This window comes from Cucurbita moschata, unplaced genomic scaffold (genome assembly GCF_002738365.1).
Source record: "Cucurbita moschata cultivar Rifu unplaced genomic scaffold, Cmos_1.0 Cmo_Scf00035, whole genome shotgun sequence".
Classification (NCBI taxonomy): domain Eukaryota; kingdom Viridiplantae; phylum Streptophyta; class Magnoliopsida; order Cucurbitales; family Cucurbitaceae; genus Cucurbita; species Cucurbita moschata.
Window position 1 is genome coordinate 1228705 of NW_019268551.1, and position 24596 is coordinate 1253300.

Sequence of the window (24596 nt, forward strand, 5' to 3'; positions counted from 1 at the left end):
AAAAAAAAAAAAAAAAAAAAAACTGTTTAGTTTCTGCCATCTATTTGGCAGGTTTCTGAGCTTTCTCTATGCAGTCTTTGATAACAGTTAAAGATCTGCTTGTTAAGTTTAGTAGTCAAATATCCCGAATGTCTTGCTCCATCATACGTAGTAAATATATGCATGTACTGGTAGTGCAGAATCTTTATATTCTACTACTTGTAACCTTAGTGACTGTATCTTTAAGGGGCTATGAGCTGATCTCATTTTCATCATCTAATAAGTGAATATATCAGTAGCTTCAACCCAACTGTTGCCTTTCTTTCTTTCCTTGCACTGTAACAGTGTAACTTCACTTTTTGGTGAATGTAAAAATCTAAACCTTTGGTACTCATCTAGGAGCAGCTGTTCAAGAGTTAGTTACTCAACAATACCCAAAAGGTTTTAGAACTCGAGTGGGCACTACCTTAGGTAGGATCATTCTATTTTAGAATCCTTTTCCTCCTTACCTAGCATGCTAGCCAGTTAAGTCACCCTTTTATGAGTTGTCCTCAGGGATTTTGAGAACTCATTATGATATGTGTTAGTGGTATTATTTATTTCATCTCCTAGCTACTGTGTGGCATGGTAAGAAGGCGTTTAAAGAGTGCACTCATATTCTTCTCCGATGTGATTGGTGGTTTTATTTTAAGGAAAATAATTGGGAGTATCAATAAGGGTTTAAGACATTGTTGGTGGTAATCTATTCACGATTTAATATCTTACGAACATCCATGACAACTAGATGTAGAGAATAGTCGAGGTGGTCGCAAACTAGCTCCAACACTCATGGATATAAAGAAAAAAAGAAGAAAAAATGAGACTGTCATTATAAATTTACATGGATATATTCATGAAAAGCTGAAAAATATTGAATTGGATATTCATTGTAAAGCTTCACCACGCTCATTAATAGAGTTTGTTACCTTCAAGATTGGTTATGGTCTTGTTCTTTGAATCTGTCTTCTGTGTAGGACAACGGATATGGATGGAATTATTTCTTCTGAGACCTTACTTGAAGGGTTATTTACTCGAATTATCTTATTGGACGTTGTACATACAGAGCAAGGGGAAACAAAGTTGGAGCTTTGTTAGTTGCCAATAAATACTTTTCATTAAATAAAATTATGAATTAGGATATATGTTGTGTTTGGTAAGTTTGTAGGCAGAAGATTTTCCTTTTGAAATCTTCGATTATTTCTGTAAAAACTGACTTCTCATAATATCAGTTTGTTATTCCCATATGATTAACTGTTAAAAGCTTCGTTTATTCGATACTTGTATGGTTATCTTAGTGGCCATAAAACTGATGTAAATATATCTTCGATGGGAGATAGAACAGAGGACTAATTGAGAGCTTATTTAGTTCTGGTGGTTGCATAGTGGCTGTAGACTCAATAAGCTATCTTAAACTCTCATGTCTTTCTCCTTGTCCTTAGTTCGGATTGTTTGTTCTTAAAACTTGGTATCTTTTTAATCCAGGGTAACCTAGGTATTAAGTTCGATCTTCTGAAAATTTTAAGATTTTTGTGTAGCATCTAGTAGTTATGAGGCTAGTGAAGTACTTGAATATCCATCTTTTAACAATCAGTCAGAGGTCTTGTGGGTCTTCTGTGGATTTAGGACCCACAGTCAAACTGTTGAAATTAGTTCTGTAATTTGAGTTGCATAAATTACTGCTGAAATTATGTTCTGTAATTTGATTTGACGTTAAATTCTCCAGATCAATAAACAGAACGTTTCAACTTCCTGTTTCTCAATTGAATTCTTAAACAAATTGTATTGTGCCCTTTGATTCTTCAGAAACTGTCCTTCCCTTTTGGAAGGGCGAAGCCAAAAGAATCAAACATAAATAAGAAACCAGGGATTTCAGTTTGTTCATTACACACATTTCCTATAATGATATTCATGCTAACTGTTTATTTGTACCATCACCTGATATGACTTGTGCAGGTTCGGGCCAGAGTATGTGAGTGGCCTTAGTATCCTTTTTAGATGGTCCCATTGATGTCACTTCTTTTTGTTGTGCTGTCTGAAATCTGCAATGGTTTAATTTTGTTATGCATCTGATAGGTTGGCCATTGTATGTTGGAAGGCCCACTCATTGGGATCGTTCCATCAATATTGTTGTGCCTAAATCAATAATTTTCCTAGAATATTTAAGGCCAAATTATAAGTGGCAAAAATATGTTTATTATTTCGAAAGTTGTAACAATATTCTTCATTTTCATAAATATTTCAAAACTATCATTAGAGTTGAAAGTCATAGAAATTCAAAATTGAACGGTGTATTGGTACTGTTCTAGGTCATCATCAACTCATTCCATGTCTAAACTTTCTTCCAAAATTCTAAACAACTTCTACCCAAAGGTTAGTTTTGAAACATATATGAAAGGGTGAGAATAATATTGAAACTTCTAGGAAAATAAGGCTATTTTTTAAACAAATTACAGTTCAAAGATTACTTTTTTACAATTTAGCCAATATTTATTGCACATGAGTTACCCACAAACGATCTAGAGAAAGAAAGAGAATATCCCTTTTAAGGTTTGTTTGATTTGAAGCACTTGAAAAGGTTATTTTAGATAGGCTGTTAATTACTGCTATTCTTCCACCTCTAGAAATTCAATACTGTTACAATGAAGTGATTTTGAATTCCAGTTTTGGTTCTGTTGGCAGGTTCACAACTCAACTATGGATGAGAAACTTAGCCAGATGGTTCTGGACAATCTTCGGCAATTGAGTACTGGAAGAATCCAATGTAGACGGCTGGATAAATTGCCCCCACATAATGGCATTCACAGGAAGGTTGTCGTGCAGCTGTTGTAGTTCTAGATAAGGCATTTCTGTTCTCTCTTTACTGTTCTTTTTCCCATCATCTTTATGACTCAACTTATAATGCTATCTTATATAGAATGCTCTAATTACTATTTTGACATTGATTCTTCTTATTAGATTGAAAATGGGTTAGGCACTTGGGAGTCGGAGAATGCTTGGGGGATAACTCTCAGGTGAAATGCTTTTTCAATGAAAATAACACTTGGTTTAGTGCTTTTATTACTTTTGGGATTTTAAAAGCCTTTTTTGACCGGTAGCCAAATTCTGAAAAACAATCCTTAGAATTTTTTTAGAAACACATAAGGTATCAACACGTTGGACCAAACACATTAATGAATTAATGTGCAATTGGAGACTTTTATCATGATAATTTTGCATGTTACAATAGGAAAAAACTTCGAAAGATAAAATAAAATACTTAAAAGGGAATGAGGTCTAAGTCGTAGTGGTCATTCATCTATGGTGTAATATCCTACAACCAAATATAGAAGGCTAAACGGGTTGTTTGGTGAGAATAGTTGAGGTAAATATCAACTGGTCTGAACACAAAAATGGTTAAATACTATTTTGGTCATTGTACTTTTAGACAGTTCATTTTGATCTGTATATTTTAAGAACGGTCTTTTTAGTCCTCTTACTAATAGATTGACGACGTAACCTTATTTTCTAAGATGAGTAAGCACTCTGGGTAATTTTAGCTGCTAGATAAGTCAAGTCGGATGAGATTAAATTCCCAACATCTCACAGTTTTTCTCCTTCAAGGGTTTCTTTGTCTTGGTGACCAAATCGTGGTTTTCGATCGTAGTGACCTTAGTGAGCTAGGATTCTTTAGGCATCTGTTCATACCCATCTCTAAAAAATATAATAACTAGAATAATATTTAAATAAACTAAAAAAGAAAACTTGGAAGGGTAAAATATGCTCTTATCTGGTCTTAAAACTGATGGTGATTCTTGATGCTGTTGTGATAGAAAAGCTTACAATGATTGCTTAGTGATGAAAAAAGGTGCAACGGTTTGGCAAAGTTATGTTGAGTTTGAGTTTGAGTAAAGTTGATTTAAAACAACATTCATTCTTTAATCTTATAGCTTTACACCATTATATCATATGCGATTCTAAAGGTAGGCGGAAGGTGAAGAAGATAAAAGAATGAGAGGTGATTCTTCATTTGTTAGAGCCTCTTTTGATGGTGGAATCCTATGCCTTTATGCTTCCATCTTTTAAAGTATAAGTTGGACACGTTCTCAGTATCCAATCCTCTTTCATCAGGCATTGGTGCTTTGTGCTTTACAAAAGGGTATGGTCGTCAATGTTTCGTTAGGTTACAAGTTTAGTGAATTGGAGATCCGTATTGGCTAGCTAAGAAGAAGATCATGAAGAATACTTTTTTATTGGTATGCGGCATTTTAGAAAAATCCAAAGCCAAATCCTGAGAATATATGTTCAAAGTAGATAATATCATATCATTGTGGTTCATTGTTCCTATCATTGGTATTAGTGCCATGCCTTTATCTTTGTGAGCCTCAAAGGTGTTGTCACATTGAAAAATACGTGGTAGAGCTCTATTGGACTAACTTCTAAATATATAACTTAAATTATTTTATACCTCTCACTTGAATGGACATTTCCCATAAAAATACAATAACGTGTAACATAGAATTGTTATTATTATCTTTGTCTACAAAGTGTAACCTCTTTTTTAAGTCACCACTATAGGAAAAGTTATAATTAAAATAGATAAACTTAAAAAATTTAAATGTATTTTTTAACATATATGAAACTAACACATTGATTACGTTTTAGTATAATATTCGTGAATGTTTAGATTATGAATTTCTATACTTGATCTATATTCAATGAATTTTTCCTTAATCTAGCGTTTTTTATTGTATATTTGGAAAGTACTATTGAGAGAAGAAAAGATCTTTACTAAAATCTTAATGGAGCTTTAACCACTTCCTATATCATTAAAACAAATTAATAATCTTTGTTGAATTGAGAAAGGATAAACATTTTTCTTTTTAGGCATAGGAGAGAATCATAAAGTAAAAGAGTAAAAACTTGCATTTTCCTCCTTTTTTTATATATATATTTATTTCCATTCATGAGTTGATGTTGGATGTTGGTGCTTGTTTTTGTTAAAAGCCCCATGTGGACATCATTTTCCCACTTAGTCATTTTGTGACAAATTTTAGCCCCACCACTACTACACCTATAATGTCTATGCTTCCACCACTACTACGTTAGTGTCTCTCTCTCTCTTCTAAGATTTGTAGCAATACAATCGATAGTTCGATGACTATTCAAACAATGACTATTCAGACATAGCTCAGTAGATAAGACATCAATTATCATTTCAAAACATAACTATTCGATCCAAATAAAAGGGTCTAACTATATATGCATTGTGGGTATTTAAGAGAACTTAAAATCGTACTTTTTACCGGTATAGTTTTGAGATCCTGGTTGGAGTGGGAAACAGAGAATTGTTTTCAAGAGTGTAGAAACATTAAAAATTTTATATGCATTGTGGGTATTCAAGAGAACTTAAAATCGTACTTTTTACATGTATAGTTTTGAGATCCCGATTGGAGAGGGAAACAGGGAATTTTTTTCAAGGGTGTAGAAACCTCTTCTGTTTTTAGAACTTTGAGAGGAAGCTCGAGAGGAAAAGCTTACAGTAAGACAATATCTACTAGCGGTGGGTTTGCGCTCTTACAATAGGTATAGGTACATTGTAGTAGATAAATCGTCTCGAGTCTCGCTCAAATTGGACAAAATTCTCAAAACCAAAGAGAATTTGGCTTCCACACATTGGTTACCTCAACAGGCTGGCAAATTTAGCTTTTCCTTCCCCCCACCCTATTCCCCTTCCCCATCACAAAGCACCCATCCATCACCTCATTACTCCCTCCTCTCCTTCCCTACCAACCAACCCAAATTCATGGTTTCTTCCTCAAAATTCATGAACTTTTGCCCCTTTCAATTCAATTTTGAGCTGCATTCTTCTTAATTATTGGTTACTCAACCCCTATATCATTAAATACTCCAGAATTATGAGTACCCTTTTCTTTTTTATCGCATTATTTGGAGAAATTATTCAAAGGGTCGGTTGTACATAATTTAGTAATCGTCGACTTTTGAAATGATATCGATGAACAAGAAACGAGTCTCTCTTATTGAACTAGAAAAAAAATGAAAATGCTACATATCCCACAAATATCACTCAAAGCTGCTCTCAAGAATCATATGGGAGAGAGATAGAAAGAGATGGAAATGAAAAAGAAACAAAAAGAATACACAAATGAGTATGAAGATCATAATCTACAGCAAATTCAAGTACTATGCTGCGTTGTTAAACCAAGACGATGGCCAGGCCACCCAACACCGCCGCAACACCCGCCGCCTTGTACCCACCGTGCTGGATCGAAAATCCCGCTCCCGGCGGTGGCGACGGCGGCGGCGACGGAGCTGACGCTGGAGCTGGCCCTGGAGCTGGCCCTGGAGATGGGCCTGGAGGCGATGGTGGGCTGTCGGGCATTGTGCTTGGGCCTGGGCTTGGGCCTGATTCCATAGACGGCGGAGAAGCCATCGGCGGGGGGACGGTGGGAGGAGCTGCCATCGGTGGAGTTGACATGCTTGGCGGAGGTGAGGCTGCCATTGGGGGCATGGCGGTGGGGGGAGGTGTAGTAGGAGGGGCTGCAACAGGCGGTGGGGTTAACGGCGGCGGTGCGGCGACGGCGGGACCTGGAGCAGGGGAGGGAGATTGAGCAATGGCGGAGGCTGCTAGAGAGAGGAGAGAGAGAGCGAGCACGAGCATGGCACGTGCGGTAGCCATAGCTGCAAGAAATTGAAGCAGAGAAGAGAGGAAGATTGAAGCGAGGGTTTGTTGGGGGAAGATGATTGATATATAAAGAGGAAGAAGAGGAAAGTTTTGTCGCTAATCTTACCCATGAGTGCACACATTTTTCCATGCTACCCTCTTTGTATGCTGACACGTCACCACATTTTCTTGTTTTTTGAATTTCTTGTTTTTTTATATTAATATAAATATTTGGTTAAATTTATATGATTTTCATGTTTGTTTTATTTATATATTAATTTTTAGATTTTAAAAATAATTCATATTAAGTTGGGACATTCTTAATTCACTTTTTAACCATAAATAAAAAATAAAAGAAATTTGGAAAAAAAATTGTCAATGTTTGTTTTTTTGTCCTTTAATTTTTATTTTATTTATTGAATTCATTAAATTGATTTATTTACCTAAATTGGCCCAAAAAACACTGATTTTAAATATTACAAAAGAAAAGTCAACCTTATTATTGGTCAAAATTTATTCCTTTCTCACATTTTTTTTTTGTCATCTAATTAAGACCAATAATTAAAAAAAAACAATAAAAAATTATTGATTTTGTTTGGCAAAAATGAACCAATCAAATTATTTATAAAAATTCTAAAATTAATTATAAAAAATCCAATAAAATTGATTGATTTTGATTGGAAAAAATGAACCAATCAAATTATTTTTAAAAAATTGTAAAAATAATTTGTAAAAAAAAAAAAAAAAAAAAAATATATATATATATATATATATAAAGGAAAAGGCATGTATATAGCCTAGACTACTTTCTAAAAGAATACTTTAAAAAAGTGGGTCTCGTATGTAAATATTCTAAACTTAGTGCCCTCCACTTGTAATTTCATTTTCTTGTGAAAGAGAGGGCAATTTGGGAAATTTGAAAATTTAAAAAAAAAAAAAAAAAGAATTTTATTGTGGTTCAATTTGGTTGGTAGGTTAAATCGAGTCACGTGAGACATTTTTTTAGCTTCAACTAATTGCTCGGGTCAATCTTGAACCCTTTTAGACGAACACGACTCTCCACAATGATATGATATTGTCTACTTTGAGCTAAACTCTCATGGGTTTACTTTAGGCTTCCCAAAAGGCCTCGTAACAAGGGAGAGAGTATTCTTTGTTTTTAAACTCACGATCATTCCCTAAATTAGTGGACTTCCATCATCCAACAAACCCAACCCAATCCAACTATAAATTGTTAGTTTACTCATGAATCGTATGGGTTAGATTGGGTTGAATTAATCGAGTTTTTTGATTATCAGGTTTTCGAAACACCCTTTAATTTAATTGTCGTCCATTTTTTTTTTATTAGTAACGTGTTTGAGTGCGACAATTGATTCAATTTTTCAAAAAGTCAAATTTAAAAAGTCAAACCTAATTACTTAAAAACCCTCATCATAAATAATAGACACCATTGAAATTAATAGCTTCAAACAAATAAAAATAATAAAAATAATTAAAACTTTGATAATTAGTGGTGAAAGCTTAGCAAAGTATTGAAAAGTAAAAATTAAAAAAAAAAAATTAAAATTAAAATTTGTGGTGTTCATAAGTCTTTGCCCTACAGCCATTGACTTCATGTACCACAAAGCACTAGTGGACCCCACAGAGGACCATAATTTTTTTTATTATAAATTTTCCAAAGAATAATCTAGAAAAGCCATAGGATTTTATTATTAATAAATATTAAAAATATAATATAATTAATTATTAATATTCTATTTAATTCTTTTTGGCAATTAAATTAAAATTTTAGTTATCAATATTACTTTCAATTAATGTTTAATTAATTAATTAATAGCAATATTAATAATACTCATTTTAATATATGATTACATCTAAATGTTACCATTTTTACCTCTAGTTCAAATTTCGTTAATTCACCTAAATTTTAACAAATAATGAGGTAAAATCTTAAAATTTTACTATTTTCGATAAAAATTAAATTTTTTCTCAGTACTGAACAGTTAAACTACCTAACTAAAATTTACATGGTCGTTTCTATTGTAGTCTTTTTAGTAAAATATATGTTTTATAATTCATCAAATGTGAGATCCCACGTAGATCAGAAAGGAGAACAAAACATTCCTTACAAGGGTGTGGAAAACTCTCCCTAACAGGCGTGTTTTAAAATTACGAGACTGACGACTATAAGTAATATGCCAAAGTGAACAATATCTATGATACAGAGCCAAACACCAGGCAGCCTCCAAGAGAGTGGATTGTGAAATTTATATTTTGCGGATAATATCTCTCATATTAGAGCCAGACACCGGGCATTGTGCCAATAAGTACGTTGGGTCTCCAAAAAAGTGGATCGTGAAATCTATATTTAGTGATACGTAACGGACCGACTATTAGCGGTGGGCTTAAGTTATTACATTGAAAGAATGCCCGAAAAAAAAAAAAAAACAATTTAAGGTTAAAATTGGTCATTTTGAAAAAATGTCCATTTCATAAGTAAGATTTTTGCATTGGTATGTATAAACTTTGTTCATGTTCTCTGGTTGTTGGGCTTGCCACGTGTATGGCTAAGATTCAAAATGCCCTAAAGCTTTAGAGAGAGAATCCCTTTCTCTCTCTCTCTCTCCCTGAACAATTCATGTGCAAGGACAAATACAAAGAGGTCATGACACATAAAAGCAAGCACATTCCAGCCTAGCATTCAATTTCTCGACGTGACACGTCGTGTTTGTCACTCGGGTTAAGTTTCGACACTTTTAGAGTAAGAAACCGAGCTTAAATTTGACATGTTCGTGTACCATTTTTAATCAGGGTAAGATGGTAATAATCTCTCTTAAAACTTGTCACAATCGCACTCTTGCGATACCGGGAGAATGATTGTGCGGTACTTGTTCTAACCAAGCGAACAAATCAGCCATGAGAAATTTAAACATCGCGAACAATGTCGACTTATGTTCGGGCCTCAGTCACGTTGGGAGAAAAAAATTAAAAAAACGTGAGCGAGAAAATACATTTGAAAACGATTTGAATAATTAAAAAAAACAGCATTTTATGACTAAATAAATAAAGAAATATCATGGCTTAAATAGCATATAACTCAGGGTAGGAATAAGTGACGACTTGTCACAATCGCACTCTAGCGATAGCGGGACAGCGATTGTGCGGCACTTGTTCTAACCAAACGAACAAGTCAGCCGTGAAAAATTCGAACGTTACGAACCATGTAAGCGTATGTTCGGGCCTCGAGTCACGTTTTGGGGCATACAACTCCGGGTAAGAAAACGTGACAACTAGTCATATCCCTTATGGTACGTTTTGGGGCATTTTAACCCCGACAGATGTAGACATGGTTTTGGTGAATGGTCATACACCCTCGTATTTAACCAACGTAAAATGGTAAAGGTAAATTTCAAATTTGTAGGTTTTAGAGGCAAAGTTGAATTAATTAAAATCCTCAACTAATCAATTTAAACCCTAAATTTTAGATTATTAGTAATTGATTTATAACCCTTTTTGAGTAATTTCATTTAAAATCAATTAAAAAAATATCTAAATTGCAAAAAATTAATATTTTATATTTCTTCGAAAATAAAAAATAAATAAAGGTAGCGAGAAAAGGAAAGAAAATACTTAAATTAATAAAAAATCATTACCATTAATTTGATTTCGACATTTTTTTTTCTAATATTATTAATATCTGCAATTTTTATTTTTTTATTTTAAAATTTAAATTGATATAATTATTAATTTTTATTTTTATTTGATAAAGCTGGAAAAGTGTAACACCATAAATTTATTTATTTATTTTACCAAATTTAAACATTTGAACAAATGCACTCTTTAAAATAGAAAATACACATAAAATTGACATTTAACAGAAAAATATTAAATAATATTTAATTTGTATAAAATATTAAATTATAACAAATAAAATATGATATTATTTTCTTGCTTCACTTATAAAGTAAGCAAAATTTGAATGTGGGATGTGATGTGTAACAAAATTATTAATATCTCAACAATTATCATATCTTATTTAATAATCATTATAAATAATAATTGAATAATTATAAATGTAAATATGTATGAAATGTATATAAATTTTGTCATTTATGAAATTAAAAAAAAGAGTTGATATTAATAAATATGCATTTATGAATTGAGGTGCCAACAAATAAATCAGTTAAATCAAATTGTCATGTCAATAAATGCTCACTTAGAAAATGGATATTTATGTGATTTTATTTAAATAAAATTTTAAATTAGATATAAATTATTTAAATTTAAGATGAGTACTATCAAAATTTTAGGTGCTTTCAAAAATAAATAAATAAATAAATAAAATAATAATAAAAAAAATTGCATGCAATTTAGAAAATATTTATAGTGATTTGGGAAATATTGTTTTTAAAAAATATAAATAAATAAATAAATATTATATTGTTGCGAAAATATCTTGGCATAAAATATTATTTTAATTTATCGAAATTCAAAGGTCTAAAATTATTCTATTTAATAAATGTTAAATTAATAAAAATACCCAAAAATTTTATAATTTATTATAAAAGAATACTCATAAATTTTTAATAATACCCTTAAATTAAAAAATAAAAAATAAAAAATATCTTTGAATTTTAATTTTTTTTCGGTTAAGACCTTCATTTAAAAAAAATAATAATAATAATAATAAACAAAAAAAAAAAAATACATTTATCATTAATATTATATTTTAAAAAAATACCTATAAAATTTTAAAATCGGTAATAACACATTTTACCTTAAAAAAAAAGTTAAACAATTTGTTGTCAGGCTTTCGCCCATTGCGGAAAATTCTCCACTGCTGCCTCCTGTAGGAGTCTGAGCTGTGTCTCAGTCCCAGTGTGGCCGATCATCCTCTCGGACTAGCTACTGATCATCGCTTTAGTAAGCTATTGCCTCACCAGTGTGGCCGATCATACTCCACATATAATTTACAAACGTTTTAATGTCACTTTTCGAAAAGAAAAATTTAGAATCAGACTGAGTTGGGCTTAGAAAATCTTTCAACCAAATCCAACCTACAAACACCGAGTTAGTTTATTGTCTTCTCTCCATAAATTTCGAGATCATATTCACATTATCTCGTTTCTTGATCAGTAAAAACTATTATCATTATTCTACTGAATTTGATAAAAATTAACTTCGAATGAAGTAAAATAGAGTTATACGAGACCGTAAAAAAACATGTTGATAAAATGGGAATTATTTATGAAATATTGAATGGTGGTTATGGCTCCAAAATGAGCTATCAAGAAGGGGACACTGAAATACAAAAAGAGTAGACATGTTTTTGGATGGATTAATGATCACATGTGCTTTTAACAATAACAAACAACACCTCATAGCTTGTTACAGCTTGCTTTCTTGTTGCCTTTCCTCTATCAAAAATCTTATACCCATTCTTTCACCAGATTACGATCTTATGGCTTTTAAATGTTACTGATAAGATATCACATCTACTCGTAAACGAAGAATTTGTTCAAATAGTAATCAAATATTTTGGAAAATGTAACGAGCTGAACGTCATGTAAGCACCTTAGTTTAGGGTTGGGCTGGTTGGGTTGGTGGCGTTAGCAACTCGAATAGAGTTCACAACCTAACCCAATGCACCACTGACATCGGTTACGAACGTAAAATATTATTAATATTTTTAAAAGTATTGTTGGGTTGGTTGTAATCTTATTTTAGAGTTGGTCGAGTTGACTTGACTAAAAAAATGTCAACCTGCAAACCGAATTGAATTTTGGGTTAAATCAAATACCTTTTTGAACCGGCATTCTATGACTCATAATTCAACCACTCGGACTATTCAACTTAGTTGGGTCGAGTTAGTTTTTTTTGTATGAATTTTTAAAAAATTAAAATTTTGGTCAAGTTGACATTTTTTTTATCGAGTCTAATGTTGAAATGGGGCATTGGTGTAGGAAGCCCAAGCCCAAGCCCAAGCCCACTTCGTCATATTATTTGTTGACCTATCACGGTTGGGCCCAAGGTTCAAGGATTGTTAGCCTATATCAATCCCGCCCATCGGTGCAACCGACGAACTCCGTTCAACGTACATTATATAACTTAATTGTCCTCACTTATATATCATTCACTTATATATCAATGATCTTCCGGTTTATGCTAGAATGATATGATATTGTCCAATTTGAACATAAGTACTTGTGGGTTTGCTTTGAACTTCTCAAAAAACTGCGTACCAATGGAAATGTATTAGTCAACGTGGGACTCACTCCCGACAATCCTTCCTTCGGATAAAGTACACTATAGAGCCTCCCCTTAATCAAGGCTCAACTCTTTCTCAGGAGTCCTCGAACAAACTACACCCTTTGTTTGACACTTGAGTCACTTTTGACTACACATTTGAGGTTTATAACTTATTTGTTCGACATTTGAGGATTCTATTGACATGACTAAGTTAAGGGCCTTCACAATAGTACGATATTGTTCATTTTGAGCATAAGCTCTTATGACTTTGCTTTCGCCTTCCCCAAAAAGCCTCATACCTAAATTAGCCAATGCAGAACTCCCTCCAACACTGTTCGGTGTCTGACTCTGATACCATTTGTAACATCCCAAGCCCATCGCTAGCAGATATTGTTCACTTTAGTCCATTACGTATCGCCGTCAGCCTCACGGTCTTAAAACGTGTCTCTTAGGGAGAGGTTTTCACATCCTTATAAGAAATGTTTTGTTCCCCTCTCCAACCGATGTGGGATCTCGCAATCCACCTCCTTGGGGGACCAACGTCCTCACTGACACATCATTCGGTGTCTGGCTCTGATACCATTTGTAACAGCCCAAACTCACCACTAGCATATATTGTCTACTTTGGCCCGTTACGTATAACTGTCGGCCTCACAGTTTTAAAACACGTTTATTAGGGAGAGGTTTCCACACCCTTATAAGGAATGTTTTGTTCCCCTCTCCAACCAATGTTGGATCTCACGTAAGATTTACCTTCTTTCACTTTCTCGTCCCAATTTTTTAAAAAAGAGGTGTGAAGGAACTATCTGGATTTGGATGACCTGAGAACACTTGAACCTTATTACAGCTTTTGGTTTCAGAATCTGTTTATTTGAACATAAAATTGATTGTTCTCCCGAACAATCTCACATGCCGATTCAGTTATAAAGCTATACCATCTGGGGTTTGGATGAGTCAAGGAAACTCGGAACTGGTTACATATTTTGGTCTTAAATTCCTCTTTTCAGTCTCACGTTCGCTAATTAATAGGATGATCATAGATTTATAGGAAGTAGGACAGAGTTCTAGCTCGTTACTATGAATGGAGCTAGATGATAAAAAAGAACACATTACGTTACCTCGCACTTAATTAGGGACCAAATTATATAATTAGCAAAAAGAAAAAAAGAAAAGCTTTTGTGTATTTTGAAAAAGCCTTTCATGAAAAAGAAAAGGCATTAAAAAAAAAAAGGACCCTTTTGAAGAGGGAAACCAGCAAAGCTTGCTCCTTTCAATAACTACATTAATCATTATAGTACATAGTTTAGAACTTAGAATAATTCATTATATATTAAAGTAAATTATTGTATAAACTTTATTATTTACTTTTTTTTTTTTTTAAGATAAGGTGTCAACTTTAATTTAGTGACATGCATGCGTCACACAATCTTTAATTAAAGAATATATAGTTTATGAAAGTTGCAATCATGTGATGAATTTTGTACAAAGTGTTCGTTGATTAGGGTTACTTGGTTTTCTGATTCACCGAGCTAAATAGGTTGAATGAATATTCGTTTGATCTAGATCCATCGCTAGCAGATATTGTCGGGAAAGGTTTCCACTCCCTGTTCTCCTCCCCAACCAATGTGAGAGGTCAATTGGATATGGGACCCCCACCAAATCCACTCCTCGTTGGGGCTAGCGAGAAGACTAGAACATCGTCCGGTGCTAGTAGATATTGTCCTCTTTGGGCTTTCCTTTTCAGGCTTCCCCTCGAAGCTTTAAAATTCGTCTGCTAGGAGAAGGTTTTCACTTTCTCATAAAGGGTGTTTTGTTCTCCTCCCCAACCAACGTGGGACGTCACGAAGTTGATGCTACATATCTTTTCTTTTTATATTTTTTTATACATTACACGTTGATCTCTATGAATTAGTTCCAAGAAAGCGGCCGTCACGTTAGAAACCTCGATTTTTGATGTAGTTATAATAAATTTCTTTTTTTCGTCGAGATTGTGTTGGTGTTCGGCGTCAGTACCTGATTGAGAGTAGCCAAAGGGAACATTCGACCAGTGGCGTAAGTTGACGAAGTGGCGTTAGACATCCTTAGCTGTAAGTCGTAATGATATCATCTACGTCTGTACCGCTCCTCCTGGAGTAGATCTCACATCCAACCAAGTCTTTGACCAGGGAACAAGAGAATTCCCACTTCTTACGGTCATGAATCATTTTAAAAAAACTCAAAACTTCCTAAAACTTTTAAAACCAACGTTAGAGGTTTTTTTATTTTATTTTTTATAAATAATATAATTCTTTAATATTCATACTCGAACCCTCGATTTTACAACAATTTATATTTAAACTTTATTATATAATAATCTGTTATATTTTCATATTTACAATGACTGTCCATGCTATAACAAATCTCATATAATAATTATTATAAAATTTTAATAATAATTTTTATGATGAGAATTATATTATTATAATTGTGAAGTGTTGTTACCATTTTAAAAATAAAATTATAAATAAAGAATAAATGTAAAATTAATTAATTTTTTTAAAAAAAGAAAAAAAAAAAGAAAAAAAGAGAGATGACACGTCAACATTCAAATTCAATCAAGTGCCACACGGTGGGTCCCTTTCACAGTCTGGTCGACAAAAATCCCCCGTCCTTTTGAACCCAATACGTTAACTCTCCCATTCTCTCTGTCCACGTGGCCCACTTTCTCTCTCCTCTCTTTCTCTCTCTAGTTTCAGAGAAGCTCTGCGGTAGCCATCGGAGAGGTTGCCGCCGATCAAGCTTTCGTTTATGCTCCTTTTTCGCTCTCTATTTGGCCATTTTTCACTCTCTCTTTCTTCACTGATCCTGGTTTTGTGCCTAAATTTTCGAATCCCCCTTTGGTTTTTTCCGATTGAATTTGGACCGAGCAATCCGTACTCTTCCCTTTCCATTCGCTTCACCACTCTCTCTCTCTCTCTCTATCTCTATCTTGTTCATATCGTGAACTCTCTCTCTCTCCCATCCTTCTATTTCCTTCTCTCTGTTTTGGGGCACTGGCATTCCGGGATTTTTGGATTTTGGAATCCTTTTTGTTCTGTTTGTGGGTTGTTTTTTAATGCTTGGCTCGTGGAGTTGAACTCTGTAACTGGCTCGAATTTTGTTTTTGTTTTTTGTTTTTTTGATCTGGATTTGTGCCGTCATGAGTGCTGGAAGTGGGAATCGCTTAATCTCCATTCAACCGGATGAGCTCAAGTTTCAGAGTATGTAATTTTGTTTCCATGTTTATCGTATCTTGTTCTTGAATTTGCTCTGGTTTTTCGTTTAATTCTTGCATTGAGTTTGCTCATTCTTGTCATGGAAGTAGAAAAACGTAATTATTAGGTGAGTTTTGTGATAGTTCTTGAGGATTATAGTATGGATTTATGTGGAGAAAGGGAGAAATGAGCTGAGAAACTCCCACTTCTGTGATGATTTCATATGAGGAAAGTTTTTTGGAGCCTACCTAATTTCCTTGCATTGAGTGTTGAGATAATTATATGAGGGAAAGAGACTCCTAGCTGCAAGGTGTTTTCATGGAGGTGGAGGCCTTTTCTATGAGAGGCATAGGCCTATTGTGAACGAAAAATTGGTCTAAGCCCTGATGCAAACGTTTGTAGGTTGACTCGAGGCGAGTATCCATAAGGATTTTAATTGATCATGGGTAGCATTATCATATTTGTGATGAAAATTTGGGAGATTGTTGATTGAATCTATATTAAGATTGGATGCAATTATCGTTTATCGGGCTGTCCACCCACCTAAACCTGAGGCTGAGGCTGTTATAGATGTAATAACACAACTTCATAAGAAAATATCTTGAGAAATCTATGGAGATCGGTGTTTTACGACCTACCACAAATTTCAGGTTGGCCTAAGTACTCATATTGGAAACTATGATCAAGGATTACTCTATCAACCATCATCTACTTTAGAGATCGTAAAACTTTTTGTTTCTCATTTTAACCCCAAAGGCCTTTCAGTATTATCCATGGCTTCCCTCAATCCATGTAATCTATTAAGAAACAGAATGCTAATTCAATGGTTTTGTTTGTTCTTGAGTAAAGTTTTGTACATATTCTTATGCGTTGACCTCTCATTTGCGTTTTGAACTTATGAATGGGGCCTATATCATCAGTTGAGTTGGAAAAGCAGAGTTTTTGTGATCTTAAAGTTGCAAACAACACAGAACATCATGTTGCCTTTAAGGTAATAGTTTTGAGTATTTTAAGAATTGATATATATTTGACATTGAATATCTATTTTGTAAAGCATTTTGCTAACTTCAAATTTATTTCTTTATAATAGGTCAAGACGACCTCACCGAAGAAGTACTTTGTGCGTCCCAACACTGGTGTCGTACAGCCTTGGGACTCTTGCATCATAAGAGGTCGTAATCGTTATCTAAGCATTTGATGTTTATGCTTTGTTCGCCCTTATTTGTTCGTGTTTTGAGCTTCAAAGAAAGATAAATGGGTTTTTCATACCACATTTTTTGTTCGTGTTTCTTGCATCATAAGAGGTCGTAATCGTTATCCAAGCATTTTATGTTTATGCTTTGTTCTCCCTTATTTGTTCGTGTTTCAAGCTTCAAAGAAAGATTAGCGGGTTTTTTATACCACATTATCTGTTCGTGTTTCTTGCATCATAATAGGTCGTGATCGTTATCTAAGCATTTATGTTTATGCTTTGTTCTCCCTTATTTGTTCGTGTTTCAAGCTTCAAAGAAAGATAAGCTGGTTTTTTATACCACATTATCGGTTCGTGTTTCTTGCATCATAATAGGTCGTAATCGTTACCTAAGCATTTTATGTTTATGCTTTGTTCTCCCTTATTTGTTCATGCTTCAAGCTTCAAAGAAATATAAGCGGGTTTTTTATACCACATTATTTGTTCGTGTTTCTTGCATCATAATAGGTTGTAATTGTTATCTAAGCATTTTATGTTTATGCTTTTTTCTACCTTATTTGTTTGTGTTTCAAGCTTCAAAGAAAGATCAGCGGGTTTTTTATACCACATTATTTGTTCGTGTTTCCTTTGCACAAGCATATGTCTACTGGCAGCTAATCTAAACATTATATGCATCGAAGTTTATGTCGCTTGATTCGTCTCGGTTTATCTTTTTCTGTTAAACTAAAATCGAGTTGCTGCTGGATCCACAGTGACTCTCCAAGCGCAGCGAGAGTATCCTGCAGATATGCAATGCAGAGATAAGTTCCTCTTACAAAGTACAATAGTCCCACCAAATACTGATGTAGATGAACTTCCAGCTGATGCTGTAAGAATTTCGACTTGTGGCTTAGTATGAATGAACATACCATTTCATTCTAAAAAGCTCCATTCGAACCTTTATTTTCTTGTTTCCAGTTCAACAAGGACAGTGGACGGGCGATCGAGGAATGCAAGCTTAAGGTTATCTATATTTCTTCAACATCATCTCTGGGGAATTCAGAAGATGAAAAGAACTCATCTCAAAGCTCCACTGTGAGTGCTGAAATTCTCCTTATTGTTCCCTGCAATTTGAAATATCAAATTTGAACTTTTGTTGTGAGATCCAACCTCGATTGGGGAGGAGAACGAAACCGTCTTTATAAGAGTGTGGAAACCTCTTCCTAGTAGACTCGTTTTAAAAACCTTTAAGGGAAGTCCAAGTGGTAAGGTAAAGCCCAATAGGGAAAGTTCAAATAGAACAATATCTGCCGGCGGTGGGCTGTGGGCTGACTGTTACATTTGTTCTGCACATTCATAAGCTGTTTGCTCTACTGATTCTTTGTGGTTAAGTGGAGGAGTCATAAAAAGTTTAAGATATGCTTAAGGCCTCATTAGACGACATAGACCTTTATTGCTCGTAAATTTTAAACACGCTGATTGTTGTTCTGTTTCCGTATCTCATATACCATCGGCGCTAACACGAGCAGGCTTTACAACGTCTGAAGGAAGATAGAGACATGGCTATAAGGCAAACCCATCAATTACAACAGGAACTGGTGAGTTACATCTCTCTCTCTATTATACTTCTTTGCTGGCTGTAAGACTTCTGTAATAACCAAGAGACTTGTTCAATGCATAGTTCATAATAACAATGAGTTGAACTTGAGCAAGATTGGGTCCATAGCATGATCACTGGTTAGTTTTTAAGACCTAACGAATAAGTTATCGTCTTGAGAGAAACATAGGACCTACCAATGGACCAAACAATGCTCGGATCCCTCCCCGTTTCTCTAAATAATCTATCGTTCTCTCTCCCTAACGACCACACAACAAACACACCCCTTCATACCTCAAGAACCTCCCCTTCTCCCTAAACAATAGACGGAGAAGGAACAAACACACTTGTTCTTACCTCAAGAGCCTCCCCTTCTCCCTAAATGATAGATGGAGAAGGAAACTGTGAGATCCCACATCGATTGGAGAGGAGGGAGAACGAAGCATTCTTTAAAAGGGTGTGAAGCATTCTTTAAAAGGGTGTGAAGCATTCTTTAAAAGGGTGTGGAAACCTCTTCTTAGCAGACGTGTTTTAAAAACTTTGAGGGGTTTATTAAAATCATTATGTTCTTAGCATTGACCTTTTAGTAGCTAATCATTACCCCTCCCAAACATAGATGACAACTCAATACTTTACACAAATCATTACTCTCAAATAGGACATGATGAAGAGAAGAAAATATCGAAAAGGCGATCCTGGGTTCTCGTTTACTTTCGCAATCTTCGTGGGCATCGTCGGGATCATTGCAGGGTTCCTCTTGAATTTCACATTATCTTCACCATCTACAGAATGACTTGGACCATGTTTCAGATCCTGAGCAGACAGACAACTTTTCTTGTCAATTTCATTGTATAATTTCTACTTCCCAATTTTTGTACATTAAGAAACGCTGCAAATTTGTGGTCTTGATATGTTAATTTTCCAAATTGTTTATGATTTTTTGTGCCAATGAACTGTGAATGTTGCTGGCGATCTCTTCTGAGTCCTTCAAAACTGAAGCTCAGAAGCTAAGTTTTAGCTCATCTTTTATATATAACTCAATTCTGTGATGTTTTCTTTATGTAATTTGTGTATGTAAAATTATTAATATTTATTGAACAAACACCTAATAACATATTATTTTATACACCACCTAACAACCATTAAAAAAAATTAAGCAATTTCTCGATTACATTTCTTTATGTTATTTGTACTCGTGATTGGTTTATGGTGTTCTTGGAGTAGTTGGCCTGGTCCTAAACCTACGTGCCTATGACTTCATTTCTCAGAAAATCCGTGTGGCGGAAGATCCTGAATTTGAGATTTTCTATACCAAAAATATTCTCTTAAATGAAGGGATTCGTGCTTGGATGGTAGCTCAAGATCAGCCTCATGAAAACCTTATATTTCCTGATGAGGTTCTACCAGTGGAAACGCTCTTTAATGAAACTTTAGCTTTAGTTGGTCGTGACCAAGAAATCACTGATTTCGCTTGGTGGGCTGCGAATGCCCGACTTACCAATTTATCCGGTAAACTACTGGGGGCTCATTTAGCCAATGCCGGATTAATCGTATTTTGGGTCAGAGCATATATATATATATAAAATTATTTATTATTATTATTAGGTTAAAATGGGCTTTTAATAATTTTCAAAAATGGGTGATTTTAATTAATAAAATTTGGAGGATAAGTGGGTGAGGTGGGATGCAAAAAGGGCCAAAAAGCAAATATTTAGAAAGGAAGGGACAATCACATGGCAATGAGTTATTAGGTTTTAAATTAGGGTTTTGTTTTGTTTTTTAATTTTTTTTAATTTTTTTTAATTTTTTTTAATTTTTTTTTTTTTTGTGGCCAACCAACCACTTCTATTGCTTATGCTTTGAACCTAATAATAAAGATTGTGACTCATCAGCCCACCTCCTCATGTAAAACCTTTCCATTCTATTTTAAAAATATCATTTCTAACCACTTTTACGAGTCGTTAAATATTCTCTCGTGCAATGACATTGTTTGTGTTTTTGTGGAAAAGAAAGACTATTTTCACGTCGACTATCAAATGAAACTAATAGCGCTTATGTAAGGCTCGAGTAAATTAAGGGTACTTGAAAATGAACTAAGACCATATCCAAACAAGACTGGTTCTAAAGATAGAACGGTTGAGAAATGCTTAAAAGAACTGAAGTTAGTATCTATGCCAACAAGGTGCACTGAAAAGTTAAGGATATTTGAATGAACTAAGATCATATCCAAACGAGACTAACTTTGAAGATAGAACAGTTGAGAGATGTAGAAGCACTGATACTTTCCTTTTCGGTGACTTATTTTGCTGTGAGTAATTCTATGATGTCCCACATTGGTTGGGGAGGAGAACAAATCACCATTTATAAGGGTGTGGAAACCTTCCCCTAATAGACGCATTTTAAAGCTTTGAGGGGAAGCCCGAAAGGTAAACCCCAAAGAGGACAATATCTGCTAGCGGTGGGCCTGGGTTATTACAAATGGTATCAGAGCCAGATACCGGACGATGTGCCAGCCTTCTCGCTCTTCCCCAGAGGGAGGTAGACACGAGGCGGTGTGCCAGTAAGGACGCTGGCCCCAAAAAGGGGTGGATTTAAGGGCGGTCCCACATCGATTGGAGGAAGAAAAGAGTGCCAGCAGAGCCTCCCATGATTTAAGCTAGTACCTATTTATTTATGTGTTCTCATGTAATCTAATGAAAATTTGGTAGATTAGATGTTGATTTTTGTTAGTGCTACCTTTTTCTCTCTTTTGACAATCATCTTTAGAGCCTCCTTATGGTTGAAGTGTCATTTCCACTCACCTTTTTGACTTGAGGATCCTTTGCTTATCCCTTTCTTTGTCATCTTCCTTTCCCGAACTACCGAGAAGGAAGGTGTACTTTGTTGGTATAGGTACTAACTTTCATTTCCTTTAAACTAAAGTCGTTACTACATATATGACGTGTCTAATATGTGCAGAAAATCATTGGAACGTTTTGCAAATAAACGTTGTTATTGACCCTTTAGAGTCCCGTCATAGTAGCATCATAACATAGGGGTACGACCTAGTGCTAGCCAACTATGATACATATATGGGCTAGCCATAAATGACTCTCAGTCAAATCTCAGGACAATTGACAACCCTTTAGAGTCCCAACATAGTACCATGACACATTGTGTGTGAGAACCCTTTTCTTATAAGGATGTAGAAACCTCTCCCTAGTACGCCTTTTAAAACTGTGAGACTGACGGTGATACGTAACGAGCCAAAGCGGACAATATGTGCTAGCGGTGGACTATGACTGTTACAAATAGTATCAGAGTTAGACATCGAATAATGTGTCAGCGATGATGCTAGACACCCAATGAAGGTGGATTGTGAGATTCCACATCAGTTGGAGAGGGAACGAAACATTTCTTATAAGAGTGTGAGAAACTCTCCCTAATTGAGACTGGCGGTGATGCGTAACGAACCAAAGTGGTGCTAGTGGTGAGCTTGGGTTGTTACATTTGGGTACTACGTAAGCGTAAACATAATTCAAATTTGGCACTTGGTTTTCCCGACATTTCCCACCGACCAACATGAGTTCTTTCAGCATACTTTCTCCTCACTCACACGCATGTTAAGAAAATTCTCGATAGGCCCCTCAACACAGAATTGTTCCAAACAAAACACGTTTAACTCTAGAGTTTCTATCGTTGAGCCACAAAAAATAAAATACACTTTGTTGGTATAGGTAGTAACTTTTAATTTTCTTTTAAGCGTTTCTTAGTCATACTATACTCAAGATCGTTCTCATTCGAATGTGATCTCGGTTAATTCATGTACCTCTCCTTGATTCAAGTATGACACGAGAATATTACAAAATTGATTATCTAGCATCAATAAAAAAAAAATCATGTCTTTTATTTATTTATTTATTGAAGTTGTATTTATCTCAAAACATATTTTAAAAATAAGAAATATTTTTTAATACAAATTTTTGGACCATCCTAAAATCAAAATAAAAACAATAAGAAAAAGTCAAAATGAACAAAAAGTTAAAAGACAAAACCAAAGCTATGGGATAAAATCTAATTGTAAAATAAAATTAATTTTTTTTAAATACTCTTAAAATTAAAAAAAAATGTTTAAAATTATTAATAACAAATCCATTAATACCATATTTAAAAAATATTATAAACTTTCAAAAATAAGATTTAAAAGTTTGGAGATAATCTATGAGACGTAATAGATGATTTTGGTTCATACATTGTTGATTAAAAACTTATTTTTATTTTTATTTTTGTAAAAAGTTAAAAATATGTTTTTTAGGTAAAATATTAATGGGAAGAATATTTTTAAAACTTTTTTAAGTAAAAAAAAAATATATATATATATATATATATATATATATATATATATATATTATTGAATTTTGAAATTTTAAGGTTATTTTTAGACAAAGTAGTATATTTTTATTATTTTAGCATTTTTTAAAAAATTAATATTTATTAATTTATAATTTTAATAATAATTTTGATAAAAATTAGTAAAAGACTAAATTAATTTTTTTTTTAAAAGTAGAAAAAAAATTCAATGATATATTTAAGTGTAATTTTATAAATATGTGGTTGACATTTCAACACAATCCACTTTAAAAAAATCATTTTACACGTGTCAATCAATCATTTTATTTTATTTGTTTAATGGAATAATCTTATCTTCATTTTATCGACGGTTAGAAATTTTCGCGTATTATTATTTATTTTATAATGGATAAAAATAGCAAAAATCATAATGGAAAATTTGCTTAATAAACATTATTTTTATTTCAAGTAAATAAAGTATTAAACAAGTGATGTGTTACATCAATTTTATTATTATATGGTTGTGATTCCAGCATAATTAATTATTTTTATTTTTATTTTTAAAATATAATGTTGAGACATATAAATGAATTTACGGAAATTATCAGTAATTTTGTGGGTTTACGACTACTTTAAATTTTTTATAACTGTTCAAGCTCATCGCTAGCAGATATTGTCTTTTTTACCCTTTTCCTTTCGAGCTTCCTCTTAAACTCCTTTGGTAGGAAAATTTTTCACACCCTTGTAAAGAATATTTCATTTTCTCTCCGATCGATGTGAGATCTCATAAACCACCCTCTTTGGGGCTCAATGTTCTCGTTGGCATATTGCCAGTGTCTACCCCTTCTAGAGCTTAGGGTCTTCACTGGCACACGGTGTTCACACCCCTTCGGGATCCAACATAGGTTGGGTGGCCTCCTAGGTTCATTATTCTTAAATTAAACGTATAAAAACAAAATATTTTTTAATTTAATGTGTCTAGTTATAAAGATAATAACGTAAATTAAATATAGAAAAAAATTATTGAGGATAAAAAAAAAAAAATAAATATCCGAAAAAGAAAATAATATTACTTTGGCATGATTGATGACTATTTGTAGGGCCCAATTTAATACCAAGACTTTAAAAGAAAATAACGATTAATTTCAGCCGTCCGATTTGAATATGATGTGAATGTGGACAAAGGTTAGTTTTCATTATTGTGATGAGCTAACTAATCCAACGGCTCAAATGCCACCTGTCTTGTTGACGAACTTTTTTTATTTTTTTTTTATTTTTTTATGGGTGGGCAGATCTGAAAAAATAAATTAAAAAAAGGGAGAAATTAAAATTTAAAAA

General features: G+C 33.7%; 3 protein-coding genes across 3 annotated transcripts in view; 2 read left to right on the top strand and 1 right to left on the bottom strand.

The window, feature by feature from the left end:
• LOC111431091 overlaps nt 1-3161 on the top strand; it is a 5567-nt gene extending 2406 nt beyond the window's left edge. Inside the window, exon 2 of the mRNA XM_023067605.1 lies at nt 2698-3161. Within this exon, the coding sequence (XP_022923373.1) occupies nt 2698-2720 (23 nt within the window). The 3' untranslated portion in view covers nt 2721-3161. The remainder of the gene's footprint in view (nt 1-2697) is intronic.
• A 2844-nt stretch (nt 3162-6005) lies between these two features.
• On the bottom strand, nt 6006-6748 carry LOC111431090 (classical arabinogalactan protein 9-like). Its single transcript, XM_023067604.1, has one exon. It carries the CDS (start codon nt 6692-6694, stop codon nt 6212-6214), a length of 483 nt encoding a protein of 160 aa, XP_022923372.1. The 5' UTR covers nt 6695-6748; the 3' UTR covers nt 6006-6211.
• Nucleotides 6749-15593: 8845 nt separating this feature from the next.
• On the top strand, nt 15594-19978 carry LOC111431088 (vesicle-associated protein 2-1). Its single transcript, XM_023067602.1, has 7 exons — nt 15594-16167; nt 17082-17152; nt 17252-17333; nt 18106-18221; nt 18311-18427; nt 18862-18930; nt 19588-19978. Exons 1-7 carry the CDS (start codon nt 16107-16109, stop codon nt 19720-19722), a joined length of 651 nt encoding a protein of 216 aa, XP_022923370.1. The 5' UTR covers nt 15594-16106; the 3' UTR covers nt 19723-19978.
• Nucleotides 19979-24596: the final 4618 nt, after the last annotated feature.